A 19,363-nucleotide genomic window follows, 5' to 3' on the forward strand; every position below is an offset into this window, starting at 1 on the left:
ATCCATTTATATGCAGATGACACAGTATTATACTCAGCTGGCCCCTCCCTGGATTTTGTGTTAAACACTCTACAACAAAGCTTTCTTTGTGTCCAACAAGCTTTCTCTGCCCTTAGCCTTGTTCTGAACACCTCCAAAACAAAGGTCAAGTGGTTTGGTAAGAAGAATGCCCCTCTCCCTACAGGTGTGATTACTACCTCTAAGAGTTTAGAGCTTGAGGTAGTCACCTTTACAAGTACTTGGGAGTATGGCTAGATGGTACACTGTCCTTCTGTCAGCACATATCAAAGCTGCAGGCTAAGGTTAAATCTCGACTTAGTTTCCTCTATCGTAATCACTCCTCTTTCACCCCAGCTACCAAACTAACCCTGATTCAGATGACCATCCTACCCATGCTAGATTACGGAGACAGAATTTACAGATTGGCTGGTAAGGGTGCTCTCGAGCAGCTAGATGTTCTTTACTATTTGGCCGTCAGATTTGCCACCAATGCTCCTTATAGGACACATCACTGCACTCTATACTCCTCTGTAAACTGGTCATCTCTGTATACCCATCGCAAGGCCCACTGGTTGATGCTTATTTATAAAACCCTCTTAGGCCTCACTCCTCCCTATCTGAGATATCTACTGCAGCCCTCATCCTCCAAATACAACACCCGTTCTGCCAGTCACATTATGCTAAAGGTCCCTAAAGCACACACATCCCTGGGTCACTCCTCTTTTCAGTTCGCTGCAGCTAGTGATTGGAATGAGCTGCAAAAAACACTCAAACTAGACCGTTTTATGGCCATCTCTTCATTCAAAGACTCAATCATGGACACTCTTACTGACAGTTGTGGCTGCTTCGCGTGATGTATTGTTGTCTCTACCTTCTTGCCCTTTGTGCTTTTGTCTGTGCCCAATATGTTTGTACCATGTTTTGTGCCGCTACCATGTTGGTCTGCTGCCATGTTGTGTTGCTATAATGTTGTTGTCATGTTGTGTTGCTACCATGCTGTGTTTTCATGTGTTGCTGCCATGCTATGTTGTTGTCTTAGGTCTCTCTTTATGTAGTGTTACTGTCTCTCTTGTCGTGATGTGTGTTTTGTCCTATATTTGAATTTTATTTGTTATTTTTAATACCAGCCCCCATCCCCGCAGAAGGCCTTTTGCCTTCTGGTAGGCCATCATTTTAAATAAGAATTTGTTCTTAACTTACTTAACTGACTATGCTCTAAAATAAAAAGGTTATGGAAATAAAATATTGATCTATTATGATTTATTATTTGGCTGTATGGATTCATGAACTTTTTTGGAGGCCTTTTTTGTAAAAAACGAGCACATGGAAAAAAAAATTGAATTGTCATCCAACTCGTAATTCCAAGTCATAAACTCGGGCATCTTGGCTGAGCTCCGACTTTCTGACCTGAAGATCACTGACGTTATGATTTGACCTCGTATTTTTCCTTGTTCTCAGTTGTGTTGAACGCACCATTAGGCTAGAAAAAAAATGTGTGACGTAGAAGCCAAGATGGCGGCCCCCCTCTCCACGATGAAATTTTGGAAACCGGGTAAGCGCAATATTGTTCAATTAGACAATGGTTGCATGCATTTGGTCGTTTCACGTAAAACGTATATTCATTTGTGCATGTGAATTAGTGCGTAAGACATTTATTGCCGATAACCAACGTGTTTTCCCGCCTGCGTTGTGTTATGATCGCTAACGTTACTGCTGTGGTCCATTGTCATTGATAATAGTTAGTTATAACATTAACAGGTTAACTGTAACGTTAGTAACTACTTACTGCTATCTTGAGGATTGTGAAGGTATTTAAGTTGCCCAACATGACAAAATATACGTTGTCAAGCCACATTGGCTAGGGTGTAAAGGGGTGTAGTTAGCTAACTAACTAGCTAGCTAGTTACTATCATTTGGTTCCCGCTCGGTTATGCATAAGGAGGTACGGGGGATTTTGCACGTCGCTTTGCAGTAAAAATGTATCTATAGCTATATTGGCATGTCATCATATCAGGCGTTAGTTATGTAAACGTTAGCTGAATCCAAGCTGTCAGCAGTATTTCACTATGCAGATAAACAATCTGTGGTATTAGGTCATCTTATCAATGTTGTATTTGTTTCATTGCGGCGTTGATTATGGTTGATCATGAATTTACGCCGATCTTTGATTATACTACATCATCATCGTCTGTCTCTAAGGTTCGGAGGCCCCTGGGATATCGGAGGAGCGGCATGTCACGACAGAAACGACAGGCTCCCCCATAATTTTCAACCCTCACACCGCGTTGTCCATCGAGAAGCAGCGACAGAAACTTCCTGTTTTCAAGGTTGCTCATCAACTCTCATTAGTAAAGTGTTTTTTTATTGTTTCTACTAAAATCATAGGACCCCTGTTGACATGTCTGCCATGTTGTTTTCAGCACAGAAACAACATCCTCTACTTGGTGGAGAGTTACCAGACAGTGATCATCGTAGGAGAGACAGGATGTGGGAAGACTACACAGATCCCCCAGGTTTGGATAAGCTAATATACAGTAGCCAGGCTTGACAACGACAGAGTTGGCTCAAGCAGCAGTTCATATCTGGCTAGTTCGAACTAAATATGAAGGGTTTTGACCATTCTCATGAAGTAGGACATATTAAAATAGAAGTTGGGGTAGTTCCCCTACCCCAACTTCTATTTTACTGTGGAGAATACTATGCACACCCCAGTCTTCCACTAGGAAACGGAGTTGTTTTGCAGCCAATAGAACAGCCTCCAGGCAGGACACTGCAGCAGTGGACTGATACCCTTCACACAGCTTCCTTCTCACGGAGCCGGAGAGTGACCTTGTCCGCTGCTTACTAGCCATTTTCTCTTCTATGCAACCGGGGTTCGGAGCAAATCAAGTGGGACTTAATTTCTGCTGAGTAGGCTGTCCTAGACTTTATATTGATGCCCCTCGCTCTCTTTCTCTCTCACACTCCTCCTTGTCCTCTGTCTTTCTCTTGCTCTTCTGCATCCCACTCTTCCCCTCTCTCTTACCCCTTCCTTTCTTTCTCCACCTCAGTATTTGCTGGAGGCTGGCTGGGCAGCTGAGGGGAAGGTGATTGGTGTGACACAGCCTCGTAGAGTGGCTGCTATCTCAGTAAGTACTCCTATCTCGCTCACATTCTCCTTAAGCTCTGCTGGCCCTTTGGACCGCTTACTGCCCTGAATATCAAATAGTCCCCTTTTATCATTTTAAAGAGTTGCAAAAAACGATATAACTTTATTAAAATAACTGTATTTTGGTACATTTTTAAGAGAGAGTTCTGCCTGACTGAGGTTGTTTCCCCTCTCTTCCTGTCAGGTAGCCAATCGTTTGGCAGAAGAGCGTGGAGCCCTGTTGGGGCATGAGGTGGGCTATACCATTCGCTTTGATGACTGCTCTGACCCCCATGCCACCCGCATTAAGGTACTACAGTCAGCCTGTCGCCCTGTCCCCTGACACATAGTGGTACCATCAATTCCTTTTATTGTATGTTTTCCTTTTGTGAATTTTCTTTTTCTCTCTCAGTTCCTGACAGATGGGATGCTGGTGAGAGAGATGATGGCTGATCCTCTACTGAAGAAGTACAGGTGAATCACTAACAAACTGACCTACTATTGGCTACACAATACTAGTCTCAGACTGAATATCAATGGTGGATTCATAGTCTGGGTTCATCCTGTTTTAACCCCAGGGATCTGTCTATCTTTTCTCCTCAGTGTCCTAATGCTCGACGAGGCCCATGAAAGAACCCTCTACACGGACATAGCCATCGGCCTGCTAAAGAAGGTAGCTTCTGTGCATGTCTCCTTTAATGCTGGAATCCTTAATTGAAACGATAGCAAAGTGTTTACCCTGCCTATGTTTTGGTAAAAAGCTGAGGGATCGGCCTGGAGAAATGAAACCACTCTTAAATTCAAAGCCAGAGCTATGTATCTGAGGACTGACCATCCATGATATAAAAACTTGAGTTTTGATGCTCTGCAATGTTATATTGACTTTGTTTACAAACATTGGAGTATAACAAGCTTATATTTTGCGTTTCTGATTGGGTACGACCGTTGAACTAAGCTCATCAGGCATTTATAAGTCATCTTCAAGAATCAATGGGTGTATGTTTAATTTATAAGTGAAGAAATCAATGTAGCAACTAAGGATTCACAGCACTATCTACTTCACTGTAATGTATTTACACTGACCATGCATTCAGTTAGGCTTACAATGCATCTGAAATCTATTAAATCAATTAAATAAAGCTTTCTCCTCGTTTCATCCTTCTCTAGATTCAGAAGAAGCGCAGAGACCTCAGGCTGATAGTGGCCTCTGCCACTCTGGATGCCAAGGTGATTCTCTGATTCATTAAGATGGACAGATATGCTTCAGTACAGAGAAACAAAGGAACCGGGAGAGATGAGCTGATGTCATGAGAGACCACAGTGCACTGACATCTGAAATGTACTACCAAGGTAGTGCAGACAGACAAAGATGCAGTCGGCTCATGAATGCGTCAGTCAGCAAGCCAGATGGGACATCAGGCTGTATTTTTTTTTTGTCTTGTGCAGAAATGTTTTTTATGTTGGCCAACTCAGCAATTTTTGCTTCATAGGAATTTTTCAGAATTGCTGTAGTAATACTGTTCCCTGTGTAGCTGAGCCGAATCTCGCTTTAGTGACATTTACATTTCACATTTTCAAATACAGTTGGATAAAATATCTATTTTGTCTTGGAAACAAACAACTCCTTTGTTGTGGTCATGCCAGTCACAAGCCTGTTTACCTGGCTTCATCTAACCCACTCCTATGTTATCACCTTGGCTGCAGAAATTCCAAGAGTTCTTTAACCTGAATGAGACTGGAGATCCTAACAAGGATACGTGTGGAATTCTGACGGTGGAGGGGCGCACCTTCCCTGTTGACGTCTTCTACACTGTCAGGTATTCCATGGAATTCTGAGCGTCTCTTCTGTCTCCAAACCTGTCACATATGATCACATTCTACAGCCCCACATCTTTAATGTTTCATTGGTGTCCGAGTTAATCAAGCTCAGGACAGACTGAGTTGAGCATCTCCTCACATTGTCTGCTCTCTCTTTCTCTCTGTCCCCAGCCCAGTCATTATACACTGTCTCCCCTATCTCTCTGTCCCCAGCCCAGTCATTATACACTGTCTCCCCTATCTCTCTGTCCCCAGCCCAGTCATTATACACTGTCTCCCCTATCTCTCTGTCCCCAGCCCAGTCATTATACACTGTCTCCCCTATCTCTCTGTCCCCAGCCCAGTCATTATACACTGTCTCCCCTATCTCTCTGTCCCCAGCCCAGTCATTATACACTGTCTCCCCTATCTCTCTGTCCCCAGCCCAGTCATTATACACTGTCTCCCCTATCTCTCTGTCCCCAGCCCAGTCATTATACACTGTCTCCCCTATCTCTCTGTCCCCAGCCCAGTCATTATACACTGTATCCCCTATCTCTCTGTCCCCAGCCCAGTCATTATACACTGTCTCCCCTATCTCTCTGTCCCCAGCCCAGTCATTATACACTGTCTCCCCTATCTCTCTGTCCCCAGCCCAGTCATTATACACTGTATCCCCTATCTCTCTGTCCCCAGCCCAGTCCCAGACTATGTGAAGGCCACAGTGGAGACGGTGCTGAAGATCCATGAGACTGAGGATGATGGAGATGTTCTGGCATTCCTCACTGGACAGGTGTGTTTCTCTTACGGTTTGATTTTGAGCTGGTTACTTGTTGTCATGTGACCTGTGTGTGTCCTATAGGAGGAAGTGGAGAAGGTGGTGTCTCTGCTCCAGGAGCAGGCCAGAGCTCTGGGCCGTCTCGGCATGAAGAAATACCTCAAGGTGCTGCCCATGTATGCAGGCCTGCCCTACACTGACCAGATGAAGGTGTTTGAGAGGACGCCCCCTACTGTCCGCAAGGTGAATTTCAATCTGCCTCTGTTCCGTCCCAATGTCCCTACGCAGTGGTCATCAACCCTGATCAATGGAATGTTAAATTAGTTGTTTTGTTACTGGGCTGGCACAAAAGCCTGCACACCTTCTAGTTCTCCAGGACTAGGGTTGGTGAGAGCTGGTCTAGGGGTACTGCATATGATGCATGTATCACTATCAGCGTCCTAAAGAGATGCAGGGTCCAACATAAAGGCTTGTCCTCTTGTCCAGGACAAGTAAAACAAATAGATAGATTTATTTATTGTCAGACAAGAAGAATATAGATTTAGGTTGTCCAAATGGACAATAAAAAAAAAAAATCACACATCCCAATATCAAACAATTACTCTGATCAGAGAGGCTAATAAAAAAGCCTACAGTGCCTTCAAAAAGATATCACACTAGTGGTCTTCACGGATCCAAAAAGTTGGACCGGTTCTGAAATGGACCTGGGTATTTCCCACCCGGACCCGATATGCATAATGTTTTTAAATATAGGGAAACGCGTTCCGAACGGACCTGAGGACATCTAGACACGTTCCATGTAGTCCTAGGTGGATTCCAGTCTGCTCCGAGTGAACAAAGCAGCAGAAAAGCTACTTTATTAACCAGAGCTGATAAAGCACAAGAGGAGGGAGAGAGGTACCACTCTAGCAGATGGGGGAGGGGGCAGACTGTGAGCGACTGACAAGGGGAGGAGAGACAGCAACCAACCAAGTTGACTCGCGCTATAATAACCTAGCTATGGCAGCCCTTAGTCTATTTATCATCAAATATGATTTCATAGTACCTGTCTTGGACTGCATCGAACCTGGAGAAGCTAGTTAAGTTATCTAGCTAGGCTAACTGATGCTGCAGTTCATACACGTTTTCATCTCAGTTACAAATAACTCCATTCAGAATATTAAGTAGCAGCCTGTCTACCTGTTTGCGCTTGGTTGTTGTAGCCTATCCTTCTCCTTTTTATTCTGTAATTTTAATTCCATCTTTCACTTATTTGATATCTCCTAACTTTTGCCACACACTGAGTGATGCTCTATGATTGTAGCCTATTGCCGCTTTGATGACTTATGATTGACCAAGAGTAAGCACCGCTCTTGTGAAAAGTAAGAGCAGCAGCATAAATTATAAAATGTCGCTCTACTGCAGCAGTCGCGTTCGGATCTGTATGGGCCCTTCCGGACAAGTCAGTTAAAGTCAGACCTATTGGTAAATTTAAAAAAGCAGACATTGAATATCCCTTTTGAGCATGGTGAAGTTATTAATTACACTTTGGATGGTGTATCAATATACCCAGTCACTTCAAGGACACAGGGGCCTTACTCAGTTGCCGGAGAGGAAGGAAACCACTCAGGGATTTCACCATGAGGCCAGTGGTGACTTTAAAACAGTTGGTGTTTAATGGCTGTGACAGGAGAACGCTGAGGATGGATCAAATCCACAACATTGTAGCTATTCCACAATACTAATGTAAATGACCGTGAAATGAAGGAAACCTGTACAGAATAAAAATAATGCTAGTTGATTCTGTTGACATACTCGAGGCACGGTAGTGTTCAGATCAAATGGTCACGTTAGCGGAGGCAGTCATCATGTTGAAACTATTTAACCATAAAACATCCAGGTTTTATACAATTAAGTTTGTCATTTTATGAAGCATGTCTTACCTTGTTTCAAAGTAGCCTAGCCTAAAATACGACCATAGAAATGTTGAGGGAATTACTCTACATGGCCAAATGTATGTGGACATCCTTTCAAATTACTGCATTCTGCTATTTCAGCCACACCTATTGCTGACAGGTGTATAAAATTGAGCACACAGGCATGCAATCTCCATAGACACACTTTGGCAGTAGAATGGCCCGTACTGAAGAGCTCAGTGAATTTCAACGTTGCACCATCATCGGATGCCACCTTTCCAACTAGTCAGTTCGTCAAATTTCTGCCCTGCTAGCGCCACACAAACTCACAGAACGGGACCGCCGAGTGCTGAAGTGCGTAAATATTGTCTGTCCTCAGTTGCAACACTCGCTACGAGTTCCTAACTGCCTCTGGAAGCAACGTCAGCACAATAACTGTTCGTCGGGAGCATCATGAATTGGGTTGACATGGCCGAGCAGCCGCACACAAGCCTAAAATCACCATGCGCAATGCCAAGCGTCGGGCTGGAGAGGTGTAAAGCTCGCCGCCATTGGACTCTGGAGCAGTGGAAACCTGTTCTCTGGAGTGATGAATCACGCTTTGCCATCTGGCAGTCTGACAGACAAATCTGGTTTTAGCGGATGCCAGGGGAACGCTACCTGCCCGAACACATAGTGCCAACTGTGAAGTTTTGTGGAGGAGGAATAATGGTCTGGGGCTGTTTTTTATGGTTCCAGTGAAGGGAAATCCTTTACGCTACAGCATACAATGACATTCTAGAAGATTCTGTACTTCCATCTTTGTGGCAACAGTGCGGGGGAGGCCCTTTCCTGTTTCAGCATGACCATGCCCCCGTGCACAAAGTGAGGTGCATTCAGAAATGGTTTGTCAAGATGGGTGTGGAAGAACTTGACTGGCCTGCACAGAGCCCTGACCTTAACTCCATCGGACACCTTTGGGATGAATTGGAACGCAGACTGCGGGCCAGGCCTAGTCACCCAACATCAGTGCCCGACCTCATTAATGCTCTTGTGGCTGAATGGAAGCAAGTCCCCGCTGCAATGTTCCAACATCTAGTGGAAAGCCTTCCCAGAAGAGTAGAGGCTGTTATAGCAGCGAAGGGGGTCCAACTCCATTTTAATGCCCATGATTTTGGAATGAGATGTTAGACAAGCAGGTGTCCACATACTTTTGGTCATGTAGTGTATTTTATAACACTTAATATGACATTGAAACCAGTATTTCTCTAACCAGCATGTTCTATTGGTTTTAAATCAATGTTATTTTATTGTCCAGCAGCCAAAGGCATAATCCTAGTCATATTAGTAAACCATGCTAGTTGATGATAATCCTAGTCATATTAGTAAACCATGCTAGTTGATGATAATCCTAGTCATGTTAGTAACCAGCGCGACCTGCGTAGTCCTGCGGATGATAATCCTAGTCATGTTAGTAAACCATGCTAGTTGATGATAATCCTAGTCATGTTAGTAAACCATGCTAGTTGATGATAATCCTAGTCATGTTAGTAAACCATGCTAGTTGATGATAATCCTAGTCATGTTAGTAAACCATGCTAGTTGATGATAATCCTAGTCATGTTAGTAAACCATGCTAGTTGATGATAATCCTAGTCATGTTAGTAAACCATGCTAGTTGATGATAATCCTAGTCATGTTAGTAAACCATGCTAGTTGATGATAATCCTAGTCATGTTAGTAAACCATGCTAGTTGATGATAATCCTAGTCATGTTAGTAAACCATGCTAGTTGATGATAATCCTAGTCATGTTAGTAAACCATGCTAGTTGATGATTATCCTAGTCATGTTAGTAAACCATGCTAGTTGATGATTATCCTAGTCATACAGTGGGGGGGAAAAAGTATTTGATCCGCTGCTGATTTTGTATGTTTGCCCACTGACAAAGAAATGATCAGTCTATAATTTTAATGGTAGGTTTATTTGAACAGTGAGAGACAGAATAACAACAAAAAAATCCAGAAAACCGCATGTCAAAAATGTTATAAAATTATTTGCATTTTAATGAGGGAAATAAGTATTTGACCCCTCTGCAAAACATGACTTAGTACTTGGTGGCAATCAGAGGTCAGACATTTCTTGTAGTTGGCCACCAGGTTTGCACACATCTCAGGAGGGATTTTGGCCCACTCCTCTTTGCAGATCTTCTCCAAGTCATTAAGGTTTCGAGGCTGACGTTTGGCAACTCGAACCTTCAGCTCCCTCCACAGATTTTGTATGGTATTAAGGTCTGGAGACTGGCTAGGCCACTCCAGGACCTTAATGTGCTTCTTCTTGAGCCACTCCCGTGTTGCCTTGGCCGTGTGTTTTGAATCATTGTCATGCTGGAATACCCATCCACGACCCATTTTCAATGCCCTGGCTGAGGGAAGGAGGTTCTCACCCAAGATTTGACGGTTCATGGCCCCGTCCATCATCCCTTTGATGCGGTGAAGTTGTCCTGTCCCCTTAGCAGAAAAACACCCCCAAAGCATAATGTTTCCACCTCCATGTTTGACGTGGGGATGGTGTTCTTGGGGTCATAGGCAGCATTCCTCCTCCTCCAAAGACGGCGAGTTGAGTTGATGCCAAAGAGCTCCATTTTGGTCTCATTTGACCACAACACTTTCACCCAGTTGTACTCTAAATCATTCAGATGTTCGTTGGCAAACTTCAGATGGGCATGTATATGTGCTTTCTTGAGCAGGGGGACCTTGCTGCAGGATTTCAGTCCTTCACGGCGTAGTGTGTTACCAATTGTTTTCTTGGTGACTATGGTCCCAGCTGCCTTGAGATCATTGACAAGATCCTCCCGTGTAGTTCTGGGCTGATTCCTCACCGTTCTCATGATCATTGCAACTCCACGAGGTGAGATCTTGCATAGAGCCCCAGGCCGAGGGAGATTGACAGTTTTTTTGTGTTTCTTCCATTTGCGAATAATCGCACCAAATGTTGTCACCTTCTCACCAAGCTGCTTGGCGATGGTCTTGTAGCCCATTCCAGCCTTGTGTATGTCTACAATCTTGTCCCTGACATCCTTGGAGAGCTCTTTGGTCTTGGCCATGGTGGAGAGTTTGGAATCTGATTGATTTATTGCTTCTGTGGACAGGTGTCTTTTATACAGGTAACAAACTGAGATTAGGAGCACTCCCTTTAAGAGTGTGCTCCTAATCTTAGCTCGTTACCTGTATAAAAGACACCTGGGAGCCAGAAATCTTTCTGATAGAGAGGGGGTCAAATACTTATTTCCCTCATTAAAATGCAAATCAATTTATAACATTTTTGACATGTGTTTTTCTGGATTTTTTTGTTGTTATTCTCTCACTGTTCAAATAAACCTACCATAAAAATCATTGACTGATCTTTTCTTTGTCAGTGTGCAAACGTACAAAATCAGCAGGGGATCAAATACTTTTTCCCATCACTGTATTAGTAAACCATGCTAGTTGATGCATCAATAGATCTCCCCTTAATTTCTAACTGATATATTAATCTGTGGGCTTTTGAGAACGGTGTTTTCCTGCTAATTGCATTTTTTAACATTTGCGCATAATCTACAGCAGGGTTAGCCAACTGTCGGCCCGCGGGCTGGTGTTGGTGTTGGAGACCATTTTCCAGGGGTGGGGGTAACGTGACGGGTGATTTGGACAAGTAAAACATCTGTCCTAATTATCTGAAGGACAAGTGGAAAAAAAAAGTTAATGTCAAGCCCTCAGATGGCCAGATTGGAGTTTGTGGCAAAGAATGCTTTTATACCTCCGCTTGGACATAGGACAATAATGGGTATACAGTAAGCTTCCTGAAGAGTACCAAGCGATGAAAACACTTTTTGCCACAGGATAAAATGATCTATCAGAGTGGCTGATGCATGTGCTTTATAGTCAATTCACGATGTACAATTCCCTGTTGCAAAGCCTTGTATTGGATGTATAGGAGTGGGCGGTCTATGTTAAAGTGCTCTCTCTGGTTCTCTAAGGTGGTGGTGGCCACTAACATAGCAGAGACGTCCATCACCATTAACGGCATCGTGTTTGTGATCGACTGTGCGTTCGTCAAGCTGCGGGCGTACAATCCTTGCACTGCCATCGAGTCGCTGGTGGTCACGCCCATCTCCAAGGCCTCAGCCAGTCAGAGGGCAGGACGAGGGGGACGCAACCGAGCAGGGAAGTGCTTCAGACTATACACAGGTGTGTGGGGGGGGGGGGTCTCTGTGTGTGTGTGTTATCGGAAAAGGCCATCGGTGAGGGGGGGGAAAAAAGTGTCAAGATAGCTCTAAGCTTGCTCAGATCAGCAATGGAGAGTGAATGACAGCAGGGGAAGGGTGTGGAAGGCAGCCTTGTACTGCGGTGTGTGTTCTGACCTGTCTGTGTGCTCCAGAGGAGGATTTTGAGAAGCTGCCTGCATCCACGGTTCCCGAGATGCAGCGTACCAACCTGGCCCCTGTCATCCTGCAGCTCAAAGCTCTGGGCATAGACAACGTGCTGCGATTCAGCTTCCTCTCTGTGAGTCCATCCAATACAATGTGTGTACTTTGTTTTGAGCACTGTAATCTCGGGTTTACTCAGATCTAAAATCTTTTGGAATTTGATCAGATGCTGAAGTAGTCTGTACATAAGATTAAGAGCACTATATAAGGCACACAATTCTGAAAGATGGTGAATTGACTCAAAGAGCACCAAGACTGGTTGTCAACAAATTATTAACTTTGATGGCCTGCGTATTAAACTAACTTTATAATTGTTCCCACTCTAGCCTCCTCCAGCCCAGTCCATGGTCCAAGCCCTGGAGCTGCTCTACGCCCTGGGGGGTCTGGACCAGTATGGTCGTCTGACTGACCCTATGGGCGTGCGTATGGCAGAGTTCCCCCTCAGCCCCATGTTTGCCAAGATGCTGCTGGAGTCAGGAAACTTTGGCTGTTCCAAGGAGATCGTTACCATAGCAGCCATGATGCAGATCCAAAACATCTTCATGGTGCCAGCCAATCAGAAGAAACCAGCGGTGAGTGTTGCAGATGTCGTCATGTTGAATGCCCAGTCTAAAATGTTCTGTTGTGCAGATCTGTATGTCTGTCTCTGTCCTTCGAGACTCCAAAGCTTTTACCTGTGTCTGAGAAGCACGGCATCTACCATCCTAATCACCTCTCGTCTCCCTCTCTGTCTGCATGTCTCCCCGTCTCTCTTTCTCTCTCTGCTCCCATCCTCCTCCCTCCTCCATAGGCGCGTGAGCATCGCAAGTTTGCTGTGGCGGAAGGAGATCATCTCACCATGCTCAATGTGTACGAAGCCTTCATCAAGGTGGGCACTGCCACTGTAGGGGCCACTGCTGGGAATGAAGCCTTCCGTTTAGCAGTGAACAACCTGAATCTTTTTATGTGAAGATGGTCCATGAACAGCAAAGCACTCTGATGAATGATATAATATTTTAGATTGATATCTTTTCAGGTCTTGGTGCTAAAGATCAGCTTTACTAAGCATTTGCATTTCTGAAAACTATACTGATCAAAAATATAAATGCAGCATGCAACAATTTCAAAGATTTTACATATAAGGACATCAGTCATTTTAAATAAATTCATTAGGCCCCAATCTATGGATTTCACATGACTGGGAATACAGTTATGCATACAGATACCTCAAAAAAGGTTGGGGTGTGGATCAGAAATCTGGTGTCACCACCATTTGCCTCGTGCAGCGCGGCATATCTCCTTTGCATAGAATTGATCATGCTGTGGAATGTTGTCCCACTCCTCCTCAATGGCAGTGCAAAGTTGCTGGATATTAGTGGGAACTGCAACACGCCGTCTTACATGTTGATCCAGAGCATTCCAAACATGCTCAATGGGTGACATGTCTGGTGAGTGTGCAGGCTTCATCAGCTGTCAGGGTGGCTGTTCTCAGACGTTCCCGCAAGTGAAGAAGCCGGATGTGGAAGTCCTGGGCTGGTGTGGTTACAACGCGGTCTGTGGTTGTGAGGCCGGTTGGACGTACGGACACATTTTCGAAAAACGATGTTGGAGGTAGCTTATGGTGGCCTTTTAGTATCCCCAGCACAAGGTGCACCTGTGTAATGATCATGTTTAATCAGCTGCTTGATATGCCACACCTGTCAGGTGGGTGGATTTTCTTAGCAAAGGAGAAATGCTCACTAACAAGGATGTAAACAAATTTGTGCACAAAATTTGAGAGAAATAAGCCTTTTGTGCATATGGAACATTTTCTGGGATTTTAGCTCATGAAACATGGGACCAACACTTTACATGTTTATTTTTGTTCATTGTAAGTACCCTTGTTATTTTCCAGAGGGAATAAAACCTAAAACTGGTTTCTCTACCCCCTCTCATCCCTCTAGCACCAGAAGAGCTCTCAGTGGTGTCAGGAACACTTCCTCAACTACAAGGGTCTGCAGCGAGCCATGACTGTACGAGAACAGCTCAGACGACTCATGAATAAATTCAAGGTGCCACGCACCTCCAGCGAAGGTGCGTATACCCCACATTTCTGTCCTGTTTGTATCCTATATCTGTACCTCTTTACGGTGTTCAAATTTAACAGGAAATGGTGTTTTTGTCTTGTCCAGGTGACCCGGATGTGATCCTGAGATGCATTGTGTCTGGGTTTTTTGCCAACGCTGCCCGCATGCACCACTCAGGGTCCTACAGGTGACTACCAACTTCCTGAAACACTATTGTCTGTTGCTCATTGCTTTTGCCTTAACTAAGCTCAATGTCTACAGTTAATTCATCCCCTCCTCACACCTTCTGTTTCCCAGGACTCTGCGGGATGACAGAGAGCTTCACATCCATCCCAACTCTGTGCTGTTTGGAGAGAAGCCTACGAAGTGGTGAGAATTTGGCTTTTACATTTGGTCCAAGGGTTCTCAAACCTCTCTCCAGGGACCCCAGATGTTGTTGTAGCCCTAAACTAGCTCAGCTGATTCATCTACTCAAGGGCATAATGAATAGTTGACTGAATCAGGTGTTCGAGCTCTGGAATAGATTAAATATGTCTGGGTGTCTCAGAGGAGAGGAATGAATCCCCTAGATATATGCGTCTAACACTGCCTTGTCCTCCCCCAGGGTTGTCTTCAATGAAGTCGTGCAGACCTCTAAGTACTACATGCGTGATGTCACAGCTGTAGAGTCCTCCTGGTTGGTCGAGCTTGCTCCCCACTTTTACAAGCAGGCTAAGGTAGGAGAAAAACACTGTCTTTCTAATACTCTACTCTTTTTGTTCTTGCTTGTTTGTTCTGAGAAGAAGAAAAAAAAGCACACCCATAACATATTAGGGCTATGTATGTACACTACATGACCAAAAGTCCACCGGCTTGTCTAACATCTCAATCCAAAATCATGGGCATTAAAATGGAGTTGGACCCCCTTTGCTGCTATGACAGCCTCTACTCTTCTGGGAAGGCTTTCCACTAGATGTTGGAACATTGCTGCGGGGACTTGCTTCCATTCAGCCACAAGAGCATTAGTGATGTCGGGCACTGATGTTGGGTGATTAGGCCTGGCTCGCAGTCAGCATTCCAATTAATCCTAAAGGTGTTCAATGGGGTTGAGGTCAGGGATCTGTGCAGGCCAGTCAAGTTCTTCCACACCGTTCTCAACAAACCATTTCTGAATGGACCTCGCTTTGTGCACGGGGCATTGTCATGCTGAAACAGGAAAGGGCCTCCCCCGCACTGTTGCCACAAAGATGGAAGTACAGAATAGTCTAGAATGTCATTGTATGCTGTAGCGTAAAGGATTTCCCTTCACTGGAACTAAGGGGCCTAGCCCGAACCATGAAACAGCCCCAGACCATTATTGCCCCTCCATCAAACGTCACAGTTGGCACTATACATTCGGGCAGGTAGTTATTTTCCTGGCAAACCAGATTTCAGACTGCTAGATGGCAAAGCGTGATTCATCGCTCCAGAGAACGCGTTTCCACTGCTCCAGAGTCCAATGGCAGTGAGCTTTACACCACTCCAGCCAATGCTTGGCAATGCGCATAGTGATCTTAGGCTTGTGTGTGGCTGCTCGGCCATGTCAACCCATTTCATGAAGCTCCTGACCAACAGTTATTGTGCTGACGTTGCTTCCAGAGGCAGTTTGGAACTACCACTTTGCGGCTGAGCCATTTTTGCTTCTCGACGTCTCCACTTCACAATAACAGCACTTACAGTGGACCAGCGCAGAAATTTGACAAACGGACTTGTTGGAAAGGTGGCATCCTATGATGGAGCCACGTTAAAAGTCACTGAGCTCTTCAGTAATGCCATTCTACTGTCAATGTTTGTCTATGGAGATTGCATGGCTTTGTGCTCGATTTTATACACCTGTCAGCAATGGTTTATCTTAGTCTTTCTCTGATTCACTTTATATCCCTCTTGTTCTCTCTCTGTCTGTATCTCCTTCTCCCCATCTGTTAGCATGGGTCATTAACCAGCAAGAGATCCAGGGTCCTCTGAGCTGGTTTCTGTCCGCGCCTGTCATAACTCTGACCACTACGTCCTGGTTCCAACCCCTCACCCAGAGAGGACCAGCGTTAGGGGAACAGAGTCATGGGAAGCAGGGTACTGGGTAAGACCCGAAGAGGAGAAAGGAGAACACCCCTCCTAAACCTACACTGTGCCCCCCATCCCCATTCTGATACCCTCTTCCCCTTTATCACCCTGTACAAAGATGTATTATATATTTATTTCACATTCCACATGGTAGTCACTAGAGGGCCATTCTGAAACTGACAGAACAAATGAGCATGTACATGGGCTATTTGTTCTGAATTTACTGAAGGGTTAGGGGACCCCCCCCCCCTTCTGCGTTTTGGCTAAGATCAAATGTAGGATCTGTTCTTATCAGTTTAATGTCTGATAGATATAGTATGGTTGGAGAGCTCAATAGTTCTGTCCTTTCCAGCATGGCCAGATAGGCCAGGTCCCATCCACACCTGTACATATAGAGACAGAGCAGGCTCGGGTCCAGGGAATGGGGGTACCATACCTGGTCCTTGGTTCCATGGTTATTTTTTTATGGCTTTGGGCTCAATTCAATCGAACCCTGTAGTATTTACGCAGTAGCTCTTTTTCCCCATGGTCAAATAAAATCCCTACCAACACCAGCTAGACTCCACAGGTAGATGCTTCCAGTTTAAGATAATCTGTGTGTGTATATGTGTAGTAATTTGTAAAACCAAGATGCTGTGTAAACATTGCTATGGGGGGTTTGATTTGAATTCCAGCCTCTGTTTTTACGTCGTGGCATGGCGCGGTAAATAAACGAAGACTGAGTGTGAGGATGTGAACGTTTTTTTTGAGGGGGTGGTGGGGGGCGGGCGCAAAAAAATGTGTATTTTATTTTATAATAATTTGCTCCTCCCCTAGACTGGGTGCTAGTCTCATCCTACTGTAGCTGTCAGTACCAAGGCTAGCGCTCTCCTTTTTCCAATACTTGTCTCTCTAGAACAGGAATCCCCAACTCCACTCCTCGAGAGATACGGGAACAGCAGGGTTTTGTTCCAACCCGGCCCCAACACAATCAACTACTCATGGTCTTTAGTCTGGATCACGTTTAGCTAAACCAGATGTGTTAGGGCTGGAACAAAAGCCTGCACACCTAATGACTCTCCAGGACCAGAGTTGGAGAACCCTGCAATCTTCAATCATAAGTGTTTTGACTCAGTGGCACAGATCTATAAGCTTGTGCCACAGATGGAAATTCCATTTAGGATTTGATGTGTCGACACAGAATGTAGCGTTCTGGGTTATTACTGTGAAAAAGACCTCTTTGCTTTTAGACAGTTACTCTACAACTCTTTACTACTGTCTATCTCAAACATAGTGGCCTTTTTAACCGTTCTGTGCCAAATGATCTAACCATATTTCACATTTCATTTTGGTATGAAATGTGCAAATAACCCATCAAGCATTTTAAGTGCAAAAGAAGCAATCAAAACTGAAAAATGTAAGTGCCATTTTTCCATACGAATAAGTGCATTCAGACATGCATATGAAGCCTAAAAAAATGTAAGCATTTTATCTTTTTGAGCCATTTCTCTTCGGCCCACCACTGTTTCCCTATATCACCATTGGTTGTGGTTTGCATAAATCAGTTGTTCTTTTGTACACCATTGTCTGTGTCAAGACCAGTAATCTTCAACAGAAAGGAAGGCACACATTTTTATGGGTCACTGCTATCTTGGTTCCTTTGGATGTCCCAACCCATAACCTTAACATTTTACACTTTAACTTCAATGGGGGGGTAGGGACGTCCGAAGGATACTGGATAGCACTGGCCCATTTTTAAGTACGTTTCACCCCATATATTACAACAACCCCTGCTCCTGTCTTGATTTGCTCTTCCTTATTGTATTTGTTTTTCTCTGGGAGTATTATTATTATTGGGGGGAAAAATGACCCCCAAAGCTTTAGAGTAAGAAAACAAACAAAACCATAGGACCTGCTTTCATTTCAGTAAGGTTACTGTCCTTACTTTATTGACTTAAGTCTGCATGGTTTTAACTTTCAATTCCTTGTCCTTTCTAGGTACAATATAACTGCCTCTGAACTCTGGAAAACTAACATACCATAGATGATCCAATGCAATCTGAATAGTAGAATGACTACAAGTGAAATACTCTTGCATGTTAAATGGTAGTCTATTAAGAATACTGCTAAGATCACAATGTAGATTTGCACAAATGTAGTTGCCTGTGAGATGACTGATGTTCCTCTGTGCTGAGAATCTTAATGCGTCTGTCACAAAGCCACAGTGTAATCTGTAGTCTGTAGTTTCCCAGCTCTGTTAAGCAGCTGTATCCCTCCACATCTTGAAATAAAGCTGTATGGTCATGGGCTCAACTATGCCTGTCTGTGTCTGTTAAATGGTTTAAACTAAAGCAATAAGGCCTGAGGTGGTGTGGTATATGGTCAATATACCACGGCTAAGGGCTGTTCTAAGCACGACGCAACACGGAGTGCTAGGACACAGACCTTAGCCGTGGTGTATATTGGCTATATATCACAAACCCCCGAGGTGCTTATTGCTATTATAAACTGTTTACCAACTTTAATTAGAGCACTAAAAATAAATGTTTTGTCATACTGATGTACTGCAGCTTTCAGCCAATCAGCATTCAGGGCTCGACCCACCCAGTTTATAATGACCATTACATCAGTGTTTAGGGGAAACGTCATCCTACACCTGAGTCCTGTGTGAACTTACTGGTGTCCTCAATTACTGGTGCTGTAGTCTACTTGTCCAGCAGGTGTCAGTGTTGTACTGTAAACTGTTCAGTCAGCTGATCTGGAATGGTTTCCAGTCCTGCCAGTATTTCCTTTGATAGATGTTATTCCATTTAAGATTTAAAGAATATAATCAGTATTATTATGGGAGACAATGCCAGCATGTTAATAATGTAGTATGTTCTGTTTTTTTTTAACCTTTTTCTGTTTTCCCTACTCATCCAACAATGTACTGACAATTCTTGAAGCAACCTTGTATTGGCATTAAAGACAATCTTCACGGGAATGCTCATAATTACACTGAATGAGATGTATTGTTTCAACTTCAGGTATTTTGAGTGTGTAAAATTACTAATGTAACCAACTGGATTTATCCTCCGATTAGGCAATTGGAGATTGTGGTAGGCATTTGGCTGATGTTAGGCCCTGGTGTTTTGTCTGGCTGATAAGGTTACAAATGATTTCATATTGGGCGCGCATTTAGGCATCTACCTGGCACGTTGATTGATCTCTGACCGCG

At 44.2% G+C, this 19,363-nt stretch overlaps 1 protein-coding gene and 1 pseudogene across 1 annotated transcript; both read left to right on the plus strand.

Annotated features, from left to right (window-relative positions):
* Window positions 1-1,446: 1,446 nt before the first annotated feature.
* dhx35 (DEAH-box helicase 35) lies at window positions 1,447-19,129 on the plus strand. Its single transcript, XM_014134662.3, has 20 exons — window positions 1,447-1,552; window positions 2,200-2,327; window positions 2,421-2,513; window positions 3,051-3,128; window positions 3,333-3,437; window positions 3,540-3,601; window positions 3,731-3,800; window positions 4,295-4,354; window positions 4,832-4,944; window positions 5,621-5,717; window positions 5,787-5,945; window positions 11,594-11,804; window positions 11,995-12,119; window positions 12,370-12,615; window positions 12,834-12,911; window positions 13,966-14,095; window positions 14,194-14,275; window positions 14,386-14,457; window positions 14,693-14,804; window positions 16,033-19,129. The coding sequence occupies exons 1-20, from the start codon at window positions 1,492-1,494 to the stop codon at window positions 16,069-16,071; spliced, it is 2,121 nt and encodes a 706-aa protein (XP_013990137.1). The 5' UTR covers window positions 1,447-1,491; the 3' UTR covers window positions 16,072-19,129.
* LOC123726274 (uncharacterized) lies at window positions 16,413-16,516 on the plus strand (annotated as a pseudogene).
* Window positions 19,130-19,363: the final 234 nt, after the last annotated feature.

The sequence above is a fragment of the Salmo salar genome, chromosome 13 (assembly GCF_965601325.2).
Source record: "Salmo salar chromosome 13, fSalSal1, whole genome shotgun sequence".
NCBI lineage: Eukaryota > Metazoa > Chordata > Actinopteri > Salmoniformes > Salmonidae > Salmo > Salmo salar.